General features: G+C 42.7%; 1 protein-coding gene across 4 annotated transcripts in view; it reads right to left on the bottom strand.

The window, feature by feature from the left end:
• Nucleotides 1-509: 509 nt before the first annotated feature.
• The window catches only part of LOC120794859 (galanin receptor 2a), a 137783-nt gene continuing 118344 nt past the window's right edge, over nucleotides 510-19948 (bottom strand). For 2 of the 4 annotated variants that reach the window (XM_040136252.1, XM_040136250.1), the window contains 3 exons: nucleotides 3376-3612; nucleotides 2429-3021; nucleotides 510-1196 (listed from right to left, as the gene is read on the bottom strand). In XM_040136252.1, coding sequence (XP_039992186.1) covers nucleotides 557-1196; nucleotides 2429-2790 — 1002 coding nt within the window. In that variant the 5' untranslated portion in view covers nucleotides 2791-3021; nucleotides 3376-3612 and the 3' untranslated portion in view covers nucleotides 510-556. The remainder of the gene's footprint in view (nucleotides 1197-2428; nucleotides 3022-3375; nucleotides 3613-19948) is intronic. The other 2 variants (XM_040136254.1, XM_040136251.1) reach the window with 2 other exon arrangements.

The raw sequence follows: 19948 nt of genomic DNA, 5'->3' as shown, positions 1-19948 counted from the left end.
ATAGCGTTGGAGCGACTGACCGAACAGCTGACGGAGCCATCCCTAGAGCTGTGCTGCAAGAGTAGCTAAAAATGTCATGGGGTCAGGGAGAAAAGGGGGGGTTGTATTCCTTCATCAATCGATGAATGTTATCTGCTGAACTGATTGGGACACACCATGACTGCATCAAGTCTTTTGTGATCAATCTAATTAAAAAGTAGCCTAACATGGCCTTCACTATGTCAAATACAGACTGTCCTTTTTACCCAAAGGTAAAGGTTTTCCTCCTATTCATCAATTTCCTCGACAACTGCAGGAAGTGGTCAGTAATTCAGTAAAAGCAGCCGTTGCTGTAAACAGCTTCAGGAATCCCTAATTCCTCATTTGCTGCTGTTGTCTCATTATGGTCTTCCTCACAGACGGGTATACTCAACACTCTAGATGATTTTAACTCTGGTGAAATGATTACTGTTGAGATATTATGTCACCTAAAGACCGCCTCTGGGTACGTTCCCAGTTCATAATGTTCAGTTGGCTCTTCCTCTCCTTCATCTGGTCCGGGTCAAAGCCGTTGTCTCTAGTTGGATGTCTCCACACTGCTGACCGTGTTCAACGCCTGGATGACGTGCACCTTGTTGACCTCCCTCCTCCTCAGCGTGCAGCTGAAAACCTTCCTGAAGCCTTTGCGGAAGTGCTTTGAGACGAGGGCGTAGACGATGGGGTTGAAGCAGGAGTTGGTGTAAGCCACCAGGTGGGAGAGGATGCGGAGGACGTAGGTGGTGTGGTTGAGGGGGAAATGTCCAAACCACATGCAGAGGATGACCAGGTGATGGGGAAGCCAGCAAAGGCAGAAGAGAGCAGTGACGATGATGATCATCTTGGTGACTTTACGCTTGGCCCGCCGAAACTCGGACATGTCCTTAACAGGGTCCACGCTGGTCCACAGGTATCGGATGATGCGGGCATAGGTGAGGCCGAGCACCAGGACAGGAATGAGGTAGCCAAAGATGAAGGTGCAGACATCCATTATGATGCGTGGTTTGGACTCCCAGGCGGGTATACACACCACAGTGCCGACCAGGTCCATCTGTGTGTAGTAGCTTAGATACGGTCCGGAGAAGACCAAGGCCAAGGCCCAAACCAGGCAGATGGAGGTGAAGGCGTTCTTTGGTGTTCTCATCTCCCTGGAGCGGAGCGGGTAGCAAATGGCTAAATACCTGCGAGAGCAGAGGGAGGACACGTGATCCAGGTGTTCATTACTGACAGGTGTGAATCATTAAAGGTGGAGGTTATGCTGCTAGAAATTAAGCTGCTGCTGTTTGTGGTGTTGCTTCAGGCTTAAAAAATATACAGTGCGTAGCGTTTTACCGTCACAATCCGTAGTATGGGGTTGAGGCAAATTACAAAGGCTGAAATAAAGCCTTTATGGTGCAAATGGTATTATAATGAAACCTAAGACAGTCCGTAAAAATAGTTCAGAGTAGGTCAGTTACTTTAAGCCAGTTTAAAGGACAAGGTCGCATAGTTTTTGGCTTTTCATTCTGGTTTTATCTGACGATCAAATATCAGGATATGATGTTCTGTTCAAGCCTTGAGGTTCATTCTTCATCTTAGGAGCACATGTCTGTGACAAAATATTGTAAACTCAAGGTTCATTTACTTGTGTGTGTGTGTTTGCATTAAAAAAGCATTCAAGGAAACCGCCTGAGCTATCCGTTTGCTTCTCTGACTGGTCCCCTGACGGCCTCGCCTGTCTCTTACACAACCACCCAAAACTAGACTTTCCTGCCAACTGCAACCTTTAGAATCGAATGGAAATAGGAGGCTTGACCTTAAATAAATACTGTACTTCAACTTTACACGGTCCTCTTTACTGGGAACGATGCTATGATTGGGAAATAATCGGGTGAAACACGATGCAGGAAACAACTCATCTCACACTGATCTGTCCGTGAAATCTGGCTTTGGGCGTGTTGATGTGCATACCAGGGCACAAATTGAGCGCAATTGCCAGCGGCGGTTATGTTATTCCTGGTGCTGCGTGCACATATATGTGACGATTTGAGAAGAGGAGGGGGAATGGCTTTAATGTTCTGGATTTAGGATTGAATTCATTTTTATTTTACAGCAGAAACACGAAATGATGAGCACAACGATAAATGGTTGAAGCCTTTCGCCCTTAAAATGTTAATGTTTTTTTTAATTCTATTTAGTGACTGTACATTATTTGGCTTTCAAATTGTACTTTTTCTTATCTACCTCCTTACCTAAGTACTCTATCTATCCAGCTATGGCCATGATGGTACCACTATACAATCATTTCAATACAACACTGACAAAATATTGACAGGAACAACAGGTGAATATGCGTCTTCCCTCGTCAAAGTGCAGCCTACAGGTGAATTATAAAGTTCCGCATCTCGGCATGCGTAACGCGCAGTGGACGCACCTGTCCAGGGAAACAGCTGTCAGGGTGAAGACGCTGGCGTACATGGTGAGAAAAATGATGAAGTGCACGACTTTACACACCACAGGTCCGAACACCCACTCATCCAGCGTGTAGATGGTGGCCTGAAAGGGCACGCAGAAAACAATGAAGGACAGGTCTGCTATCCCCAGGTTGAGGATGAACCAGTTGGTGGTTTTGGTATTCATCTGTCCGCTGCGAAACAGAACCGCGAGGACCAGGGAGTTTCCCGCGGTGCCGACCAGGAAAATGACCGAAAACCCCAAAGAAATGACCACCGACTCCGCTCTCCCCGAGGAGGAGTTCACCGAAGAGAGATTCATCCTCATGCGACGCTCGCTCATAATTCACACGCTCCGAGTTCCGTCCGGCAACATCGACGCGCGGCTCGTTTGCGCGCAGCGTTTCCACATCCAGACGCAGCAACGGGCGACAGGAACCGGAAAGCCCGCGTGGTCTAACGGGGACTCCAGCAGCTGCTGCGGTGGAGTCCGGGCAGGTTTGGAACGACAAGGTTTTTCTTCAAGGGCGCTGATCAGTGGCCCCAACGCTGTGGAGTCATCTTGGATGTGACGCTTTTAATGGGATAAAATCAAAATTTAAAAAAACAAACAAACAAAAAACAAAAAAACGGTTAGGGAAACGTTTACATAGCTGAAGGGAAAGCTGCTCAGACACGTCGGGCAGTTTGAAAATCAAAAAGTGGCGACAGTGATAAGAAACAGCTAAATAAGGAACCGTCAGAGAGAAGTTCACGCATCTCTCCAGACTTACATTAAAGTACAATGGGCCGTGCGCTCTAAAGGTAACGTACCGGGGCACATCATCATTTCTCTGTTAGAACAGTATGAACAATTGCATATTGATGATTTTCCTGTGCACTGCAGCGGTAACAGTGGCGGGAGAAGGAGCTGGTTATTATCAGTCACCTGTTGACTCGTGGGTTCACTTCAGTCTGGTGAGGATGAGACCAGCCTGCCGTCCTGCGTTCAGACTGAGCCACTGCAGCGGGGTGGGTGGAAATGGTCCACTGCTTCCACCCTGTGCTGGTCAGAAGTAGGAGCCCTTCGCTGGGAAAACACACGCGCTGTATATTCCCATAGGAGGCCGAGAGATGCTCACAAATCCTGCCCAGCACCGAGTACCTTTCCTGCTCGAGTACACAACTATTAGTAGCAAAGGTTACCAGTCAAATTTTGGATGCAGGACTGAACTTTTTTACTGCAGTATGGCTACATGGGGTCTACTACAGGTTCTATTTGTGTTCAATTTATATGGGCAACAACATGAGCTTCAAGTTGTTTAGTTGTACAGGTTCTGCACAACAATAATAACGACAACAACAGCAACTACTGCTGCTACTGCTACTTAGGAACACCTGTGCACCTCTTTATTCATGCAGTTATCCAAGCAGCCAATCGTGTGGCAGCAGTTTAATGCACAAAATCCTGCAGATACAGGTCAGGAGCTTCAGTTAATGTTCACATCTACCATCAGAACGGGGACAGAATGTGATCTCAGGTGACTTTGACCGTGACATGACTGTTGGTGCCAGACGAGCTGGTTTGAGTGTTTTTGAAACTGCTGATCTCCTGGGATTTTGTTTTTACCCAGAATGGAGCTGAAAACAAAAAACATCCAGTGAGCAGCAGTTCATGTAGATGAGAAAGGTCAGAGGAGACTGGCCAGACTGGTTGGAGCTGAGAGGAAGGCTACGGTAACTCAGACAACCACTCTTCACAAGTCTGGTGAGAAGAAAAGCTTCTCGGCATGAACAACACGTCAAACCTTGATGCACATGAGCTACAACAGGAGAAGACGTCAGGTTCCACTCCTGTCAGCCAAGAACACAAATCTGAGGCTGCAGAGGGCAGACTCACCAAAATTTGTCAGTTGAAGACTGGAAAAACGTAGCAGACCATAAGGTCAGAATTTGGCATCAACAGCATGAATCCTTGGACCCAACCTGCCTTGTGTCAACAGTCCAGGCTGATGGTGGTGGTGGCACGGTGTGGGGAATGTTTTCTTGGCACTTTCTGCCCCTTAATACCAATCAATCATGGTTTGAACGCCACAGTCTGTCTGATAGTATAAGTGCTTCCCTTTATGGCCACAATATATCATCTTCTAATGGCTACTTCCAACAGGATATTGCATCATGTCACAAAGTGAAATCTGTCTCAAACTGGTTTAATGAACACGACAATGATTCAGTGGACTTCAATGGCCTCCCCAGGCACCAGATCTGAATCCAGTTGAACAACTCTGGGATGTGGTAGAACAGGAGCTTGGCAGCGTGAATGTGCAGCCGACAAATCTGCAGAAATCATGTGATGCAATCAGGTCAACAGGGACCAGAATCCCAGAGGAAAGTTTCCAACATCTGGTGGAGTCCAAGCCATGAAGACCTGAGGCTGTTTGAGGAACCACCCTAATTCCGGAACCGTTCCTAATAAAGTGCTCGATGAGTGTATGTAGTTACCATTAATTAATCTATGCAAATTATCTAAATGAACAGTAGAAAAGCAAGATAATCCACAAAAAAATTCGAATTTACATGGTCGTAAACCAAATTATTGGACAAACTTACATTGTGAGCTGATGGTGGCGCTACATGAAAAGTCAGATGATCACCAAGGTGACTGCAATTCACGCTGAGGGGGACATGAGGGGGACATGATGTCCAACAGCCGTTTAGGCATTTCACTCTGGAACTAAGTGGTGGACCAACATCTCTGCAGTATTCCCCTTCTCTCCAGGTCTGAGCTCTGAAGACCCCACCGCTGTGACCCACCCCCACATCCGCCACCCTCACGATGTCGTGTTTGGCCTGTCCACCGTCCGAGTCCCCTCATCCTCATTTTCTGACTCACATTTTACCAACACTATGAATACACGCACAGAGCAGCAAACAAAACCCACGCGGCCACAGACAAAGCACACATTAACCTCCCCCAACAGCTGTACAAATGCAAACACCCTCACTTGACTAAATTTAACAGGTTGCTTTTTTTATCCAGGAGTATCCAGGAGGAAGTGGCTGCCTCGGTGCGTTTGTTTCCTCCTCTGAGAGTCTGGATTAGTCCACGACAAAACATCCTGGAGGTCTGAGGACGTTCAGCAACATCAAAGAGTGCGCACGATCTCCCTGTTTATCTTATACTGTATGTTGGAAAACTCAAACTCTGTCCTGGTGACGTTCATTCCCTTGTTAATGCTAAATTGTTATGTAATGTGATGTTGGGATCATTTTCCTGGTTTCATCCTTGGTTACTTTAAAAAAACGTTTTCCTTCTTTTGTCACTACTGATCTATTCTTGATCAAATTGCTGTTTGACATTTTGATGGTTTGTTTTTTTTAATGTTATGTTAATATCGCGCTACGTTCTTAAAGGACCAGTCCACTTGTTTTGCATGTTTTATTTGTGAAACATTAGCCTGATATATTGTTAAATATTGGTCTCTCTATTCAATATTTCCTTAATTCCATTGTTTTATATTTATCTTTATTAATACTGTCTGACATTGATTTCTCTGTACGAGTCATTTTTCTTAAAGACGTCGTTTATGAAAACTATTTCTAGATTTGACACTACTTGGGCTGATGATTCTCTGATCTACCATTCTGCCCTATTTGAACCTCTAAAAAATATACGGATCTTTTTTTTCTCTATTGCCCATCCAGCATTTCATATTTCTAAGTTTCTGTTGTCTTCTATGGATCTTGTTTTACGTTGCCAGTTTCTCCTTATGTTTGTATGTTATTACTTGAAAATCCTTGAAAACCAGAAGGTTTTATAGACAGGTGTGGTGGCGTTGTCCATTTACATTGAGCTTTGGTGAAAGTTCAGTGTTCAGTATTTATTCCTCTGCTGGTGAATCTCTGCCGTTTCCTCCTGCTCTAATTTTCTCTCTGTCACTTCCACTTAACCACACTGTTAAAATTCCTGTAATTCATAACTCTGACCAATGATCTTTCTGCCCAAGTTCCTCGAGCCAGTCATGCGTTTAGACTCCAGGGGACCCTTTCCTTTCTCCCATCTTCATAAGTTCCTACACTTATTGAAGATCCTTCACGCTGGTGGAGTATAATCGCCAAAGTCTTTCTCAGTTGCTACTCTCAGTAAATATTGTTATAAACGTCACACTGATCTCACCTAAGAAGAAAAGTTGGTTGAAATAGTTTTTGTTTGTTTTGTTACGTATTTACGGTCACTGATGTTTATCTTGCAGGGAAAATACTTTCTTTAGTAAAATAAATTTTAAAAAGATGACATTTTGTATACCGAGTGTCCACGGTGAGCTATAAGTTACACCACTGATTGATGGACTGTTTAACGCTGGAAATGTGCGGTAAATAAACTGAGGGAGAATTGTGCAACGTGTTTTGGTTTAATAATACTACTGAAGTACTGACAGAACCCAAGAGTTCAGTATCTGTTAATGAATATTTGAAACAGTGGTAACTCTTTACTTTAAGTCCCCCTATATAGCATCTATATGCAGTATATAAGCATTTAATAAATGTTTATAACTCACTGTAATGCAGTCGTAAGCATCTATAAGGCCATTTTTAAGTGTTTATTAATGTACAGTATTTGGCCTAAGAAGAGATGTTTTACATTATTACAGTATCATAAATTATTACAGTGTCATCCACACCAGTCTACAGCTATGGGCGTCCACAGGAGGGGTTACAGTTGTAAAGAAATACGGTAATTATGACTCATGTCTGAAAATGATTTATTAAATGCGTATATAGTGCTTATCAATGCTAAATAGGGGGGACCTAAAGTAAAACTATATGACATAATTGTTATTTCTCGGGTCTGTTTAACCAAATGAATTATTACCATTTAATGTCCCTTTCTGTTGCAGGGGCATATTTCTCCTGTTTTACCAGCAGATGGCAGCGGAAGCACGGTGAACAACATCTAGACCGTGTTCACTGTCTGACTTCCTGCTGTGGCACCATTACTCAGAGATTTCATCAGTGGACGTTGCCTCAGAAAAGCTACAGATGGTGCTTCGTGTTTACTCCAGTCTCAGCATCCGCTAATCACGTCTGCAGAAACCAGGGCACTCTAAGCTTCTGTGATGCATTAAGTCACAGGGTTTTTCCTGTGTAAGTCAACTGACAGGTGACGACATCCTGTTCGCCGGATGCTCCTCTGAGAGCGTTTAACGAAGACTAAAGTCGTGGCCGACCCGCAGCTGTCGAAGCATTGCGGGCATAAACCATAATTCATCATTGTGTATTTTGAGACTCTGGTAAACACCGAGAAGTCAGTGGCAGAGTTTTTCTATGACCGTCCTGACTGCTGCGCTAGTATTGCAGGAGGTAACACTCAGAGGTATCGGATCAAGACTAACCTGAGTCATGTTTGCGATACTGACGGCTGCACTGAAAAGCTTCCTGTTAAGCATGAGGGAAGTGGCGGGAGCCCCACGAGCAGGAAATTACATCATTGTTGTGTGTTCATTAGCTGGGCAGCTCAGGAATGTTGAAAGTAGCCTGCTGGGTGAGAGTGGTGACCAGACGCCACAGCCTGGTAGTGGCCACACATGGGAATATTTGAACTCGAATCAGAAGAAATCATTCGAGTCTGTGCGAACCGGGCAGGTGGAGCCCATGGGCTCTGAATGCACCATAGCCTGGAACGGGACTGCTGCAGCGGGTGAATACTGATAGAAACTCCTTCTGACAGTCTTAAAGTATCTCATGGAACTGGAAATGTCATTGTAGCACAAACCTTATAAAAAGGAAAGGAGAAAAAAAAAGAAAGTTGGATCGATTTGACACTAGGAACTCAGGGTTTCTGCCGTGTTCACCAAATTAATTTTAAGACTCTTTAAAGACCTTTCTGATACTGCACAGAATGCAATTCAATACCTTTTTCACGGTCATACCAGTCGAAGAACAATGGAAGAAAAACTGCCGACAATTATTTATTAAGTACATGAATCTACTGACTTTTATGTGACATTTTTGTCAATATTTCCCCGCTGTAAATGACAGTAAATCCTACTAATATAATCCATCAATTAATGTGGCTGGACTGATGTATGGATTACCGAACAGGCCCAGGGGCCCAAAGGGGTAGAAGGCCTCCGGGCCAGAGCCTCTGTATGGAGTGACCTTTAATATTTCTTGTTTCCAAGTCACAGAGCTCAGTTAAAAGACTTAAAAAGACAAAGTATCCCTAAGAGAGGCAAAACAACCACAAAATGACCACAAAGAAACACACATCAACCACAGAGACGCCAAACAACTACAAAGATGCAAAATGACCACAAAGAGATGCAAAGCGCTCATAAAGAAACCACAAGCGACTACAAACGACGTGAACCCACTGTGTGGTGCTCCAGTTTGGGGGTTCTACTTATGAGGCACGGGGGGGCCTTTTACTGGCCTATGTCCAGGGGCCCATTGTCTCATAAACTGTCCACGCCTGGACTCAGATAAGTGGTAGAAAACTGACTGATGGAATAGCCTATTAAACAATGAATAAGTAATTTGGTCATATAAATTTTAGTGTCAGTTTTAAGTCTGAAATCAACTCGTCCATTAAGAGTTGATGAGCTTCCTTGTAACTGTCTCCCAGCAGCCAGAAGTTATAACTGCTGTCTACAGCAGGTGAGAGACAAATATTTACGACCTTTGTAAATGAAATTTAAAACTTTTTAACGCCTTTGAGGGACTTTCTTTTGGAGGGAAATGAATTCAAAGCTTTTTAAGACTTTTCAAGTCCTGCAGATACCCTGGAACCATAGGGTGCTGTTAAAGCTAATCACCAGTGCTTGAGGATATGAACGACCGTGGCGCTCATTCTGTGTTTCCTATGGGCCACAACCCAAACATCATGATTCCCTCATTAAGTATGACTCCAACCCACAAGTGTCAACACTTGCAGGGAGGCAAATCGAGAGGCAGTGACCTCGAAACATGTGCTCTTTGCAACAACACAGCGCTCCGCTCATCCGCTCAAACGGCCAAAACTCCACAGTGTAACCAAGGCAGATAAACCTGGTAACGGTCATTTAGGAGCGCACGCACGCAAGCACGCACATCCCCTCAGCTCCCTGCCGTCTTGCCTCGCTGATAGTCCCACACTTTACAAATAGCGTGTGCTTGTAATATGCACGAGTGTCCAGTGGATAACGTCAGCGCTTTGGGAGAGAGGCTCAAGGAGTGTTTCATTATAAACCTGTACCATTAAAACTTGCTGGCTGGGTCTGGGTTTTGGCTCTCACGTCCCCTCTCAAACTTTTATGAGGCCAGTTATGATCCTAAATCGATGCAGGAAACTGAAATGGAGGAGTTGGGCAAGGTAAGCAGTGCCATGACCTCAAGAATAAAGAGTAGAGTCGGTGATTTCATGGCTGTTTGCATCATCGGATACCTTATTGTTCTACTTTGAGGTTCACTACTGCACATACCTTTATCTAGAGTGCAGTTATTAAGTAATAGGTCGGTGATACGTTTTGTGTTGGCTCCAGCAATTTGGATATGGAAATATTCAGACCCCTCACTTAAGTAAAAGTACTAATATCACACTGTGAGAACTGTCCATTACGAGTAAAAGTCCTGCATAGAAAATATTACTTTAGTAAAAGTGCTTTAGTATTATCAGCAAACTGAACTTAAAGTATCGAAAGCAAAAACTCCATCATATCAATTATAGATTATTATAATTGATGCATTAACTACTAAGCAGCGTTTTACTGGTGTAGTTGGTTGAGGCTGAGCAAATGTCTTCAAAATTAACTAGTGGCTGTAAAATGTAGTAAAGAAGAACCACGAGTAGTACAATAGTAGTGGAGTGGAGCCAGGCTATAGAGCAGCTTGAACTGAAAACACTCAGGTAAAGTACAAGTACCACCAATTTGTACTTCAACGTACCCTGTTACATTGCACCTTTGAAAACGACTGTGTGGTTACGGTGCCGACTCTCAGCTTTCAGTTGAGGTTGTTTACATCCATGTCAGATGACCAGTTTGGCCCTTTCAATAAGAGTCCAGCAATTTTGGCAGGCAGACAAAAATACCAGAGTTGGACCTTTTATTTTTTTACTAAGAATTTCCAGAGAAGTCCCGTAATACAGTGTAAGGATATGTCGTCATACACTGATGTCAGTTCCAGCTAACTCAGCCTTGCTGCCAATTTTCCCCAGTGGTCACCCGTGATACTGTACCAAAAAAAATCACATGGGTGACCCCCCATCGATTTCTTAAATGTTGAGTGTGCTGTTGATGTTCATTGTTGCATTGCACAAAGAAAAACAGAGGAACTACAAAAAATGTTAATAAATTGCGATGGTGGTGAGAGAGCTGGATGGGGATCTTGGAAAACACTCAATAAATATATTTATGGAAAAACTAAAACAAAACTACTTCTATGTATAAAGCTTAATGGACAGTGGCACTCTAAAGTCACCGTGTGACTGATGCCCCATGGCACACTTAACATTTCCTGCTAGTATACACCAGTATGTTGATTTCTTGTATACTGTTTCTGCAATTACAGCAACAGTGTGCCATAAAGATTAGCAGTGCATGCTGTATACATTAGTATGTTTAAATGTTCTGAAGTACAGCCAAAACAAAACAATCCAAAAAATGCCATTGTCACAATACCTACAGACCACGCTGCACCTATCTACAAGCGGAGATGACATAAGTTCAGAGCTCGAGTCTCTGCGGCAGAGTTCAAAGGTCACAAAGGTCAAGCGATGAGGCACGCAGGTGCTTCAGGGAGCTGCAAGAGGAAGCAGACGGGGAAGAGCAGAGAGGGCCATGAGAGAACCACAATCACGCAAGCTGCGTGTGGTTTCCAGCGTCTTGCCAAGACCTCTCACTCTCTGCGTCCCAGACTTTCTCCCTGAGTTATCCAATCCCCCTGTCATCTCCACTGGCTGCTCTCTCCACTCCCACTCTCGACCGCACACAAATGGTTTGAATAAGAGGTCTGCATGACTGGGCTGTGGCTACAGATGAAATCCTGAAGAGTGATAGTTTACTTAGCCTAAATACCCCCGATTAGACAAATTGAAACATTGTTGTTATGCGGTGGAAACTCAAGGACCTATTGGCCGAGTCTGTTCACCCCGTTCCGGAAAAAGCTGTGCTTGCGGACTTTCGTCATGCGAAAACCACAAGATCTGACACAAGTGGAAAAAAACAAAACAAAACAAAATTAAAAAAAAAAAAAATTAGCTGCAACAAAATCAACTAAAGCCCTCTACCAAAACAAAAACTGTAAAACAGAAAAATGAAATGTGTCACATAGAAATGATTCACAAAGGAGGCAGGCACACGCGACTCAGGCTTCTGTAACTACTGAAAAACATGTCCGACCACAAAAGTCCTGCCCTGACTTATGGTTCGCCTCATGATGTCACATTTTCCTCTCACCTCTCCAGGATCACAAACACGGTCTACATCGATGTGCTGCTCTGAATTGATAATAAACTACTCCTCTAGAATATAAAGAAATCAATCATAGTGTCACACTTAATGAAGAAATAATTCAAATACAATTTCAATGACTTAACTTCCGATTCCTTCCCTGTTTAAAGTCAGCCAACTGTCAAACCTCCTTCATCCCATTAAAAGTTGTAATTTGTAAGGCCGTGGAGACCATTTTCTTTTCGCTACTTAAATATTACAACACACACATGCACCGCACATGCACACACTCGGTAATAATACACCAAAATTATTTTACCAGACTGGAGCTAAACAGCAGTGGAGACTCATAAAAAGGAGCAGTAGCAGCTTCATTGGCCAGCGGACTCCGTCTGGCCGGGCAGTCTGGTGTCAGCGCTCAGCGGCTGGACTCAGCACTGGGAAAATAGAGCCACTCTGAAACTGGAAGAGCTCGGGCTAGAATCTGTATTACCAACGCAGCTCCTGCATTTGTCTAGTGATGAAATAACTGGTCAATAAACGACTAATCCATCAAAAGAAAGTTGACTGCCAAAATCAGTCATTCATCAAATAAAAGTACCAAAACAATTGTGGTCTCAGCTTCACAAATGTAGAGATTTGCTGTTTTTACCTGTTTAATAGGATTGTTAATGTAACATCTTTAGGTTTCGGACTGTTGGTCAGACAGAATAAGCCATTCAGAGGTGTGATGGGCATTTTCCACTATTTTTGGGCATTTAATTGAGCCTCTAGTCATAGAGGTAGTTCAGTACAATGGTTTGTGCCAACTTCACTTGTCTCTGCTACTATAAGTGTTACAGGCACTCCAGATCGCTTTATTTTGATAATCATCTAATCAGATGCCAAACTGACTCTGGTCTCAGCTTCACAAATGTGAGAATTTGCTGCTTTTCTTTTACATATATTATTTGAGTTTCTTTTTCACCATTGGTGAAATTGTGATGGCCATTGCAAATAAACTGATCAAGAAAATAATCATTAGTTACAAACCTAGTATGAAAAATAATACTGAAGGATGTTTAGTATTATTATTCATACTATATTATATTGCCAGCAAAAGTCATATTGTCTCATCTGCTTTGTAACATGATGACAGAACTTCAAAAACAAGAATGTTTTTAGCGGTGCTAGCGACACGGCTCCATGGGTGGCAATGTTGGTCTGTCAGTCGGTCGGTCCGCCACTTTAGTCCCGACTAAACTATCTCAACAACTGTTACATGGGTTTCCATAAAATGTCATACACTCGTGGACCCCAGAGGATTAATCCTACTGACTTAGGTGATCTCCTTATTTTTCCTCTAGAACCACAAACAGCTAGACATATTTGGCTTTTAGTAAAATTTCTCAGCAACTATTGGATTTATTTCCTATTAGATTTATACAGACATTCATGGTCTGCTGAAGATGAATCCTACTGACTTTAATAATCCAATGATTTTTCATCTAGTGTTGCCAGCAGGTCGAAGTCTTCACCTAACCAGTGAAATATCTCACAAATTAATTGCGACGAAATTTTGCACAGACATTCATGGTCCCCAAACAATGATTCCCAAATACTTTATTCTTTCGCCACCATGAGGTTCACGTTTGTGGTTTTGACTGAAATATCTTGACATCTGATTGGATGGATTGCAATGAAATTTGGTTCAGACACTCATGTTCCCATCAGAATAAACTGTAGTAACTTTGGTGATCCTCTGACTTCTGATCTCAGCACAATCACCGGGTCCACATTTCAGTTTGTCCATAACTTTGGTTTATGACCCAAAACCAGCAAAACTAATGGCATTCCCATCATTCTCAGCTGTACTTTGTGTTAAATGCTAATCAGCTGATGTTAGCATACTCCACACTAGCTATAAGGGTGACATTAAGGTAAACATGAAACCTTTTAAACTTCAGCATGTTAGCATAGTCATTGGGAGCATGTTAGCGTGCTGATATTAGCATTCAGCGGCTACCAAGTACAGCCTCCCACAGCTAGCATGGCTGTAGACTCAATCTTTTTTGCAGATTAGCTTCAACTACAAACAGTTACTTTGCAATGAAGCATATACAAGGGGCTTTGTGTATTTTTCTCCCTGGTTCCCTGGCAGGCATCAGTGTCAATGTATAGAAATAAGCACAGCATGATACAGTACGAACATGCTGCTGATGTCACCAGTACTGTGGGCCCCCTCTTAATTTTGCACCCTGCCACTCGGCACCAGTTTCCCCTGCAGAACTAAGAAAAGTGATGAAAATCCCTCACATTACGTCACTTACATCTTTACCCCCTGCCGCATCCGCAGACCTCTGGGTGATATTCTGGCAGTCTGGAATTATGTTGCCTTGATTTTGGTGCAATTACAGAATCAGGGCCTTTTCGCCAAGTCCCCTCGGAGGCTCACGCAAGTCTGTGCTGTACATGTGGCAACGGGGGTTTTTCAGGAAGTAAAAAGATTGGAGGACAGCCGGTAATGAACTGAAAAAGGTCTATCCTGTGAGTGAGTCTTTCCAGGTCTTGACGACACCAGCACAGGTGTGCGGTCACATCACTAGCGTAACAGAAATGAGACGAGATAGTGTGTGGCTTCATCAGGTGGTGATGGGTTTGCCCAAGTTGGTGTAAGAAATGTGATCAGACCGAAGCCCCCAGGCTGTGGCATCTTGAGTTCAAAGGACAGATTTGGGAAAATTGAGGCCTAATGACCACGACTGGGGAGAAAATGGCCTCTTGTCCACAGTGCGTGCATCCGTGGCAGATGAGATGAGGAGCTCCCAGGACAACTTAGACCCAGCTACCATGTCACCTTAGGATAGTGAGCACGGTGAGCAGAGTTTTTGTGAGGTCAAAAGACTTCAAGCTTAAAACTGAGCTAAATATGGTTTAAAAGAACTTTTTTAGACAGTTGCATTCAATATAACCCTTGTTTCAACAGCATTCCTCAGACCGTATTTCAAACTGATTTGCTGCATTTCTTGTTGTTATATCAATGTAGGCTGAATATTGTTGGGGTATAGACTGTTGGCCGAGTCTGCGAAACCTATTTGACTATTATTTGACATTTTATAGTCTGAACATGTAGTAGAAAAGGCATAATAAAAAAAATCAGCAATTATTAATCTAGGTAGATTGATAATTAATACATAGAAAGTAAGGTAGAGCCGTTCTGGAATACACATTCTGGTGCTTCTTGGATACGTCTTCAGTGATGAACCCGGGTTCACAGGGTGTTTCTGGTTCTTAATCATCTGACAAAAAAGCCCGGGCGACCCAGCTAAGAGTGACTGTTGCAGTCGACAGCTTCCTGATTCTCTAGTATATACTTAATATAAAGAGCTACTGGGAATTGAATAAATAAACAGTGAGTGGAGACACATCTGAATAAGGTTGCAATATGATAAATTAATCCGAGCAGAGTATGTAAAATAAGATGCTGAACAAAAAGATGACTTTCAGGCTCACGAGAGTCCAGCCACTTTGAGCCCATATCTGTAAACAGGGGGTAAAAACAGAGCCTTGTCAGTGTGTTTGACTGCAATGGTATTTTATTATTATTACAATAACCTAGATATCCGTATTAATATCTCTAATATCATAGTACCTTACATATCTCTCATCAGAAACCCGTACATTCCTGCATTTTAGGGTCATTGCTTTTTATTCGAAATTTTAACATGGGTAAAAATGTAATATTCGAGCTGTAACAACGTCTTCGAGTTCAAAATTTACAGTCTAAGTGCTTCAGGTAGTTTGCTTTCTGGTGCAGCAGAGGGTTTTCATATATTCACTATCAAATTGACCTATTCCTGCCCTACTGATCTATCAGTAAACAAAGCTGATCAATAAAGATGGAAGACATTAGCGAGCAAAGTCATGTGACATCGAGGCGTCCGAAAAGCAGTGTGTGGAAGTATTTTGGGTTCTATACAGTAAATGGTAAAATTACCAACAAAGACAAGGCCGACTTTGTAGAAAGCAGCTTCCTTACTCTACAACCTTGGGAAACCTGAGGATTCTCCTGCTGCTGCAGCCCAGGTGGGAGCGGGGACACCAGAAATGAGTGGAGCAACGTCGGTTGACTACCTACTTTCACCACACTCATCCTCAGGACCCTCGACAGGAGCTCATAAGAAGGCCAAAATCCGGTAACTGGCTTTAATGTTGTGGCTGAGCGGTGTACAGTATGGGCTGCATTCAAATGAAATCGAACAAATTACATGTTAGTTCATATTGGTTCAGATCAGTATATTCAGTTCTGCCACAGTTAACTTCCACATTAATCTATGCAATTTCAGTGCAATTCATTATGGTGTAAATCCATCACCTACGGTAAATAGCCAATTTGTAGTACCATCCACTACTATAACTACTAGATTAAAGTAGCAGTGCTACTACAACTTGCACTTTTACTGTGCGGTATAAAGTCAGAAAACAATATATTATAATTTAGAGGATGAACCTACTTCAAGTTCAGCAACTAGGTTTTTCCCCATCTATGCACCGTCCATCCATTCATCCAGCTCCACCTTATATTTTTCTCTAATCAGAGGAGTTTGTCATCTCTCATACAAGTTTTGTGCATCTATTAAGGTAACATAACTCTTCCCATGGGTGTGTGATCAGGTTTGAGAGAGTTCAGTGCAGCTACACAGAGGACAGCCAGAACCAGAGGAGCAGGAGCAGAGTTTCTCTGAGGGGATTTCGTGTGGACTCTGCACCGTCCCTTTCAAGTACCGAAACCACAGGACCTGTAGAAAAGCAGCTCTGCTTTCTCTTGACATCAGAGTAGCATGCACTGAGCTTTATATCACTGGGCTGGATCGATCAGTGTCTCCTCATCTCATTATTACCGTCTCATATTCAAGGGTTTATGATACACTAGATGATGTGCTATCAAGTGTTTGCTTGTATGCGTTTATTATTGTGTCCATATGGCTCCAGATTGGTATTTCAGGGAATAGACTGACCTGAGTCAAACATTTCCGTTGCTTGGACCATAAAAATATTTGAATACCTTTTGGTTTCAAAGTGACATAGAATATTATGTTTTAAGAGCGCTCACACACACACTGAAGTTATTTGGACCTCCTCCCTTCAAGTGTGCACCTCTGATTTAACTACAGATTTTACGTTTTATACCGATAAAGGGGAACAACAAAGGAATCCATTGTGTATTTGCCAGGACAGCATTTTTCATAATTTATACACAATCAGATCTTATTTACCCTGACTATGTTACAGGCTATACATGAGTAAAAAGAGTCCAGAATGCTTTGATATGACTACTACGTAGGGCAAGGTAGTTGCACCTATGCATGCTGTATCTGCATTTTTTGAACATTTCACAAAAACACGGGTTTGTTAAAATGTGGGGATACATAAAGAAATACAAAGAAAGAAAAGTGCAAGGTGGGCACCGAGGGAGGTGTACCACCCCTGCGCGTGTGTCACTAAATGCTAACGTTTCCCTTTGCTCCACCGCATGACTTAATGTCTGTGCCCTAATGGGACAGTTCCATGCTTAATTTCTGCCTCCAAGTGTCCCCCAAATGCCTCTGATGAACCCAGGTGACAGCCAGGATGACCCATGTGTCATTCCTGTTGCCTATGTCACCTAAACATAACTAACCTTTTGTTTTGCATAAGTACTACTTTTCCTATTCTGGCCCACATTCTGTAGTAAGTTTAGTCCTTGCTGTGAAGCAAATATGTGAGAAACTGAGCATCTTTTACTACTTTCCAAGCAAACGCTTGGGTTTGCTGAAGCTAAGTCTACCTTTAGAAATGCATAGGAAAGTGCAACAGGTGAAGCTTAGGGTTCAGTGTACTTCAAACGCTGGGTTGTTTAACAGCGTTTGACAACGCTTCTGTGGGACCCACCCCACTCCACCACCTTTCTCAAGTCAAAATTGGGCAAGCTGTGTCTGACAATTTTTGTAACGTTCCAAAAATCTGACAACGGCCGTGTCACGCAGCGACTGGCCAAGTCTTACACTTCCCTGAGAAGCTTTCTTCTTATTTTTCAGACGGCTACGTCAGTCGCTTTTCGTGTGTGCTAATGTGTGAAACACTATGAATGCCTTCGAGGGAAGATTATCTGCATGACAACGTCGCGCCCCTCTCAATGACAGCAGACTGTTTGCCCCCACAGCGACTTCTGAAACGATTTTGCCATCAGGCGTAGTTGTACGACACATCTTACGAACTGTTACGCTTTAAGCCTAAAAAGTCCCCAAAATTAAATGAAAAAATATGTCGATTGATACCGCCATTTTGAAAGACACACAGAAGCGTTTTCTGATCTGACGCCGCGATAAGCACGACAACATCATTTGTTAGTGCCTTCCAAAACTGTTGAAAAAATAAATAAGAAATACGGTATGACTTGGTTAGGTTTTCGGACACGTTACGGTTTAGGTTAAAATACGTACTTGGGTTAAAGTTAGGGAAACATTGTGGTTTGGGTTAAAATTACTACTTCGTTAAGGTCTTTGTTGTCTTATGTACAATAATAAACACTTGATTAAGATTAGGGAATGATCATGGTCATGGTAAAAAGAAACCAACATTGACTGTCAGCTGAAAACAGGAAAGGAACAGTGGCCTCACGTGTAAGAGTCCAGTGTTTTCTTTTCCCTTTTTGTTTTGTTGACTGTTCCATCCATCGCAACCTCGTCCCCGTGCGGACTTTGTCATTCTATGCCAGCGTCACCTGACCGGCCTTTAGAGCACAGTGACTTTACAGCTCTGTAAAGGCACATTATGTCAGTGAACAGGTAAGTCGTAGCCTGACCATGCAACTGCCACCCAGTATGTCCCCTTTCAGAGGCCGTGAGAAATAAAGGGGCTCTCACTATCACACGAGGCAGGCAGATTTTCCACTGGTTTAATGAGAATCACAGACAGAAGAGAGGAAATGTGCCGGATATTTATAGAAAAACGAGAGGAATGCAAGCCCCCTAATTGTGCTTAGTCTATCTCTCTCCTGCAAAACCTGCTCACCACTTTTCCTCCTGAGTTTCTACATGGACTCAAAGCATATGCGGGGAAACGGATACGTGGAACGATAAAGGAAAGAGATGGTGTTTTCCACACCAGACATTTGTAGTGAAGAAACACTTTGCTGATTTTCAGTTACTCTTCCTCGTGGCAATATCATAGCACCAAGTGCAAAAGTGCGGTTTCACTCATTTGGCAGGAGATCAAAATTGGGTTTTGCATAAATTCTAGTAAAAATACATTTTCGCCATAATACCTATAGTGGCACTGTATTGCACTACGTCATACTGCAGGTAGGAAGTGTTTTCGGACACCTAGCTTCTTCCTGCCATGGCAGACAAAGTTACCAATTGTTACGGTTTTTTGTGAATCTAGTCTTCTTGTTACTGCACTAATTGGTTTTTTACTTAACCTTGATTCTAATTCTTGCTCATGTTATCTACAGATCTGTAATCACTATCAGTTATAGAAAAAATGAATGCAAAACTGTAGAAATTAGGAGCCTGAGCATAACGACGTTTAATTTGAACTGAACACCAATTCATGTTAATTTATTATTTTTTAATTTAATGTATTGTTTTTTTATTGTTAACGATTCATGTACTTTAATTTATTTCCTTATTTTTTGTATTCTTATTTTATGTGTTTGATTTTTTTCTTTAATACCATTCTTAACCTGCCTTTTTTTTTTTTAATTGTATTTTTTTCAATAAAGCGGAAGAAAAGTTACATTGAAATAAAATCCAGTGTTATCACTAACAAAACTGATTGAGCTCATTAGAAAGCAAAAGGTTTACTTGCTAACAAACCCCTACAAATATGTAACACGGTAAAATTGCTAATTTGGGCTATTTATCTGGTGTGACTAGCAAGAGGTTAGCAGTGCTCCCCAGTCCGCCAACTGGAGGTTTTCCTGTTCTTCCCGTTTTTCCAACATTTCGTGGATGCAGAACCTGACAGGCACTGTGATGAAGCTTCCTGAGCAGGAAAGCTCAGACTTCTCGGTGGACCTCGTGGCACCAAAGTGTTTAAAGTGTACTTACCTACACCCTGGATCCTTTGATC

The sequence above is a fragment of the Xiphias gladius genome, chromosome 9 (assembly GCF_016859285.1).
Source record: "Xiphias gladius isolate SHS-SW01 ecotype Sanya breed wild chromosome 9, ASM1685928v1, whole genome shotgun sequence".
In the NCBI taxonomy this organism is placed as follows: domain Eukaryota; kingdom Metazoa; phylum Chordata; class Actinopteri; order Istiophoriformes; family Xiphiidae; genus Xiphias; species Xiphias gladius.
The sequence above is the reverse complement of the archived record's forward strand: the minus strand, read 5'-3'. Positions and strand labels throughout refer to the sequence as shown.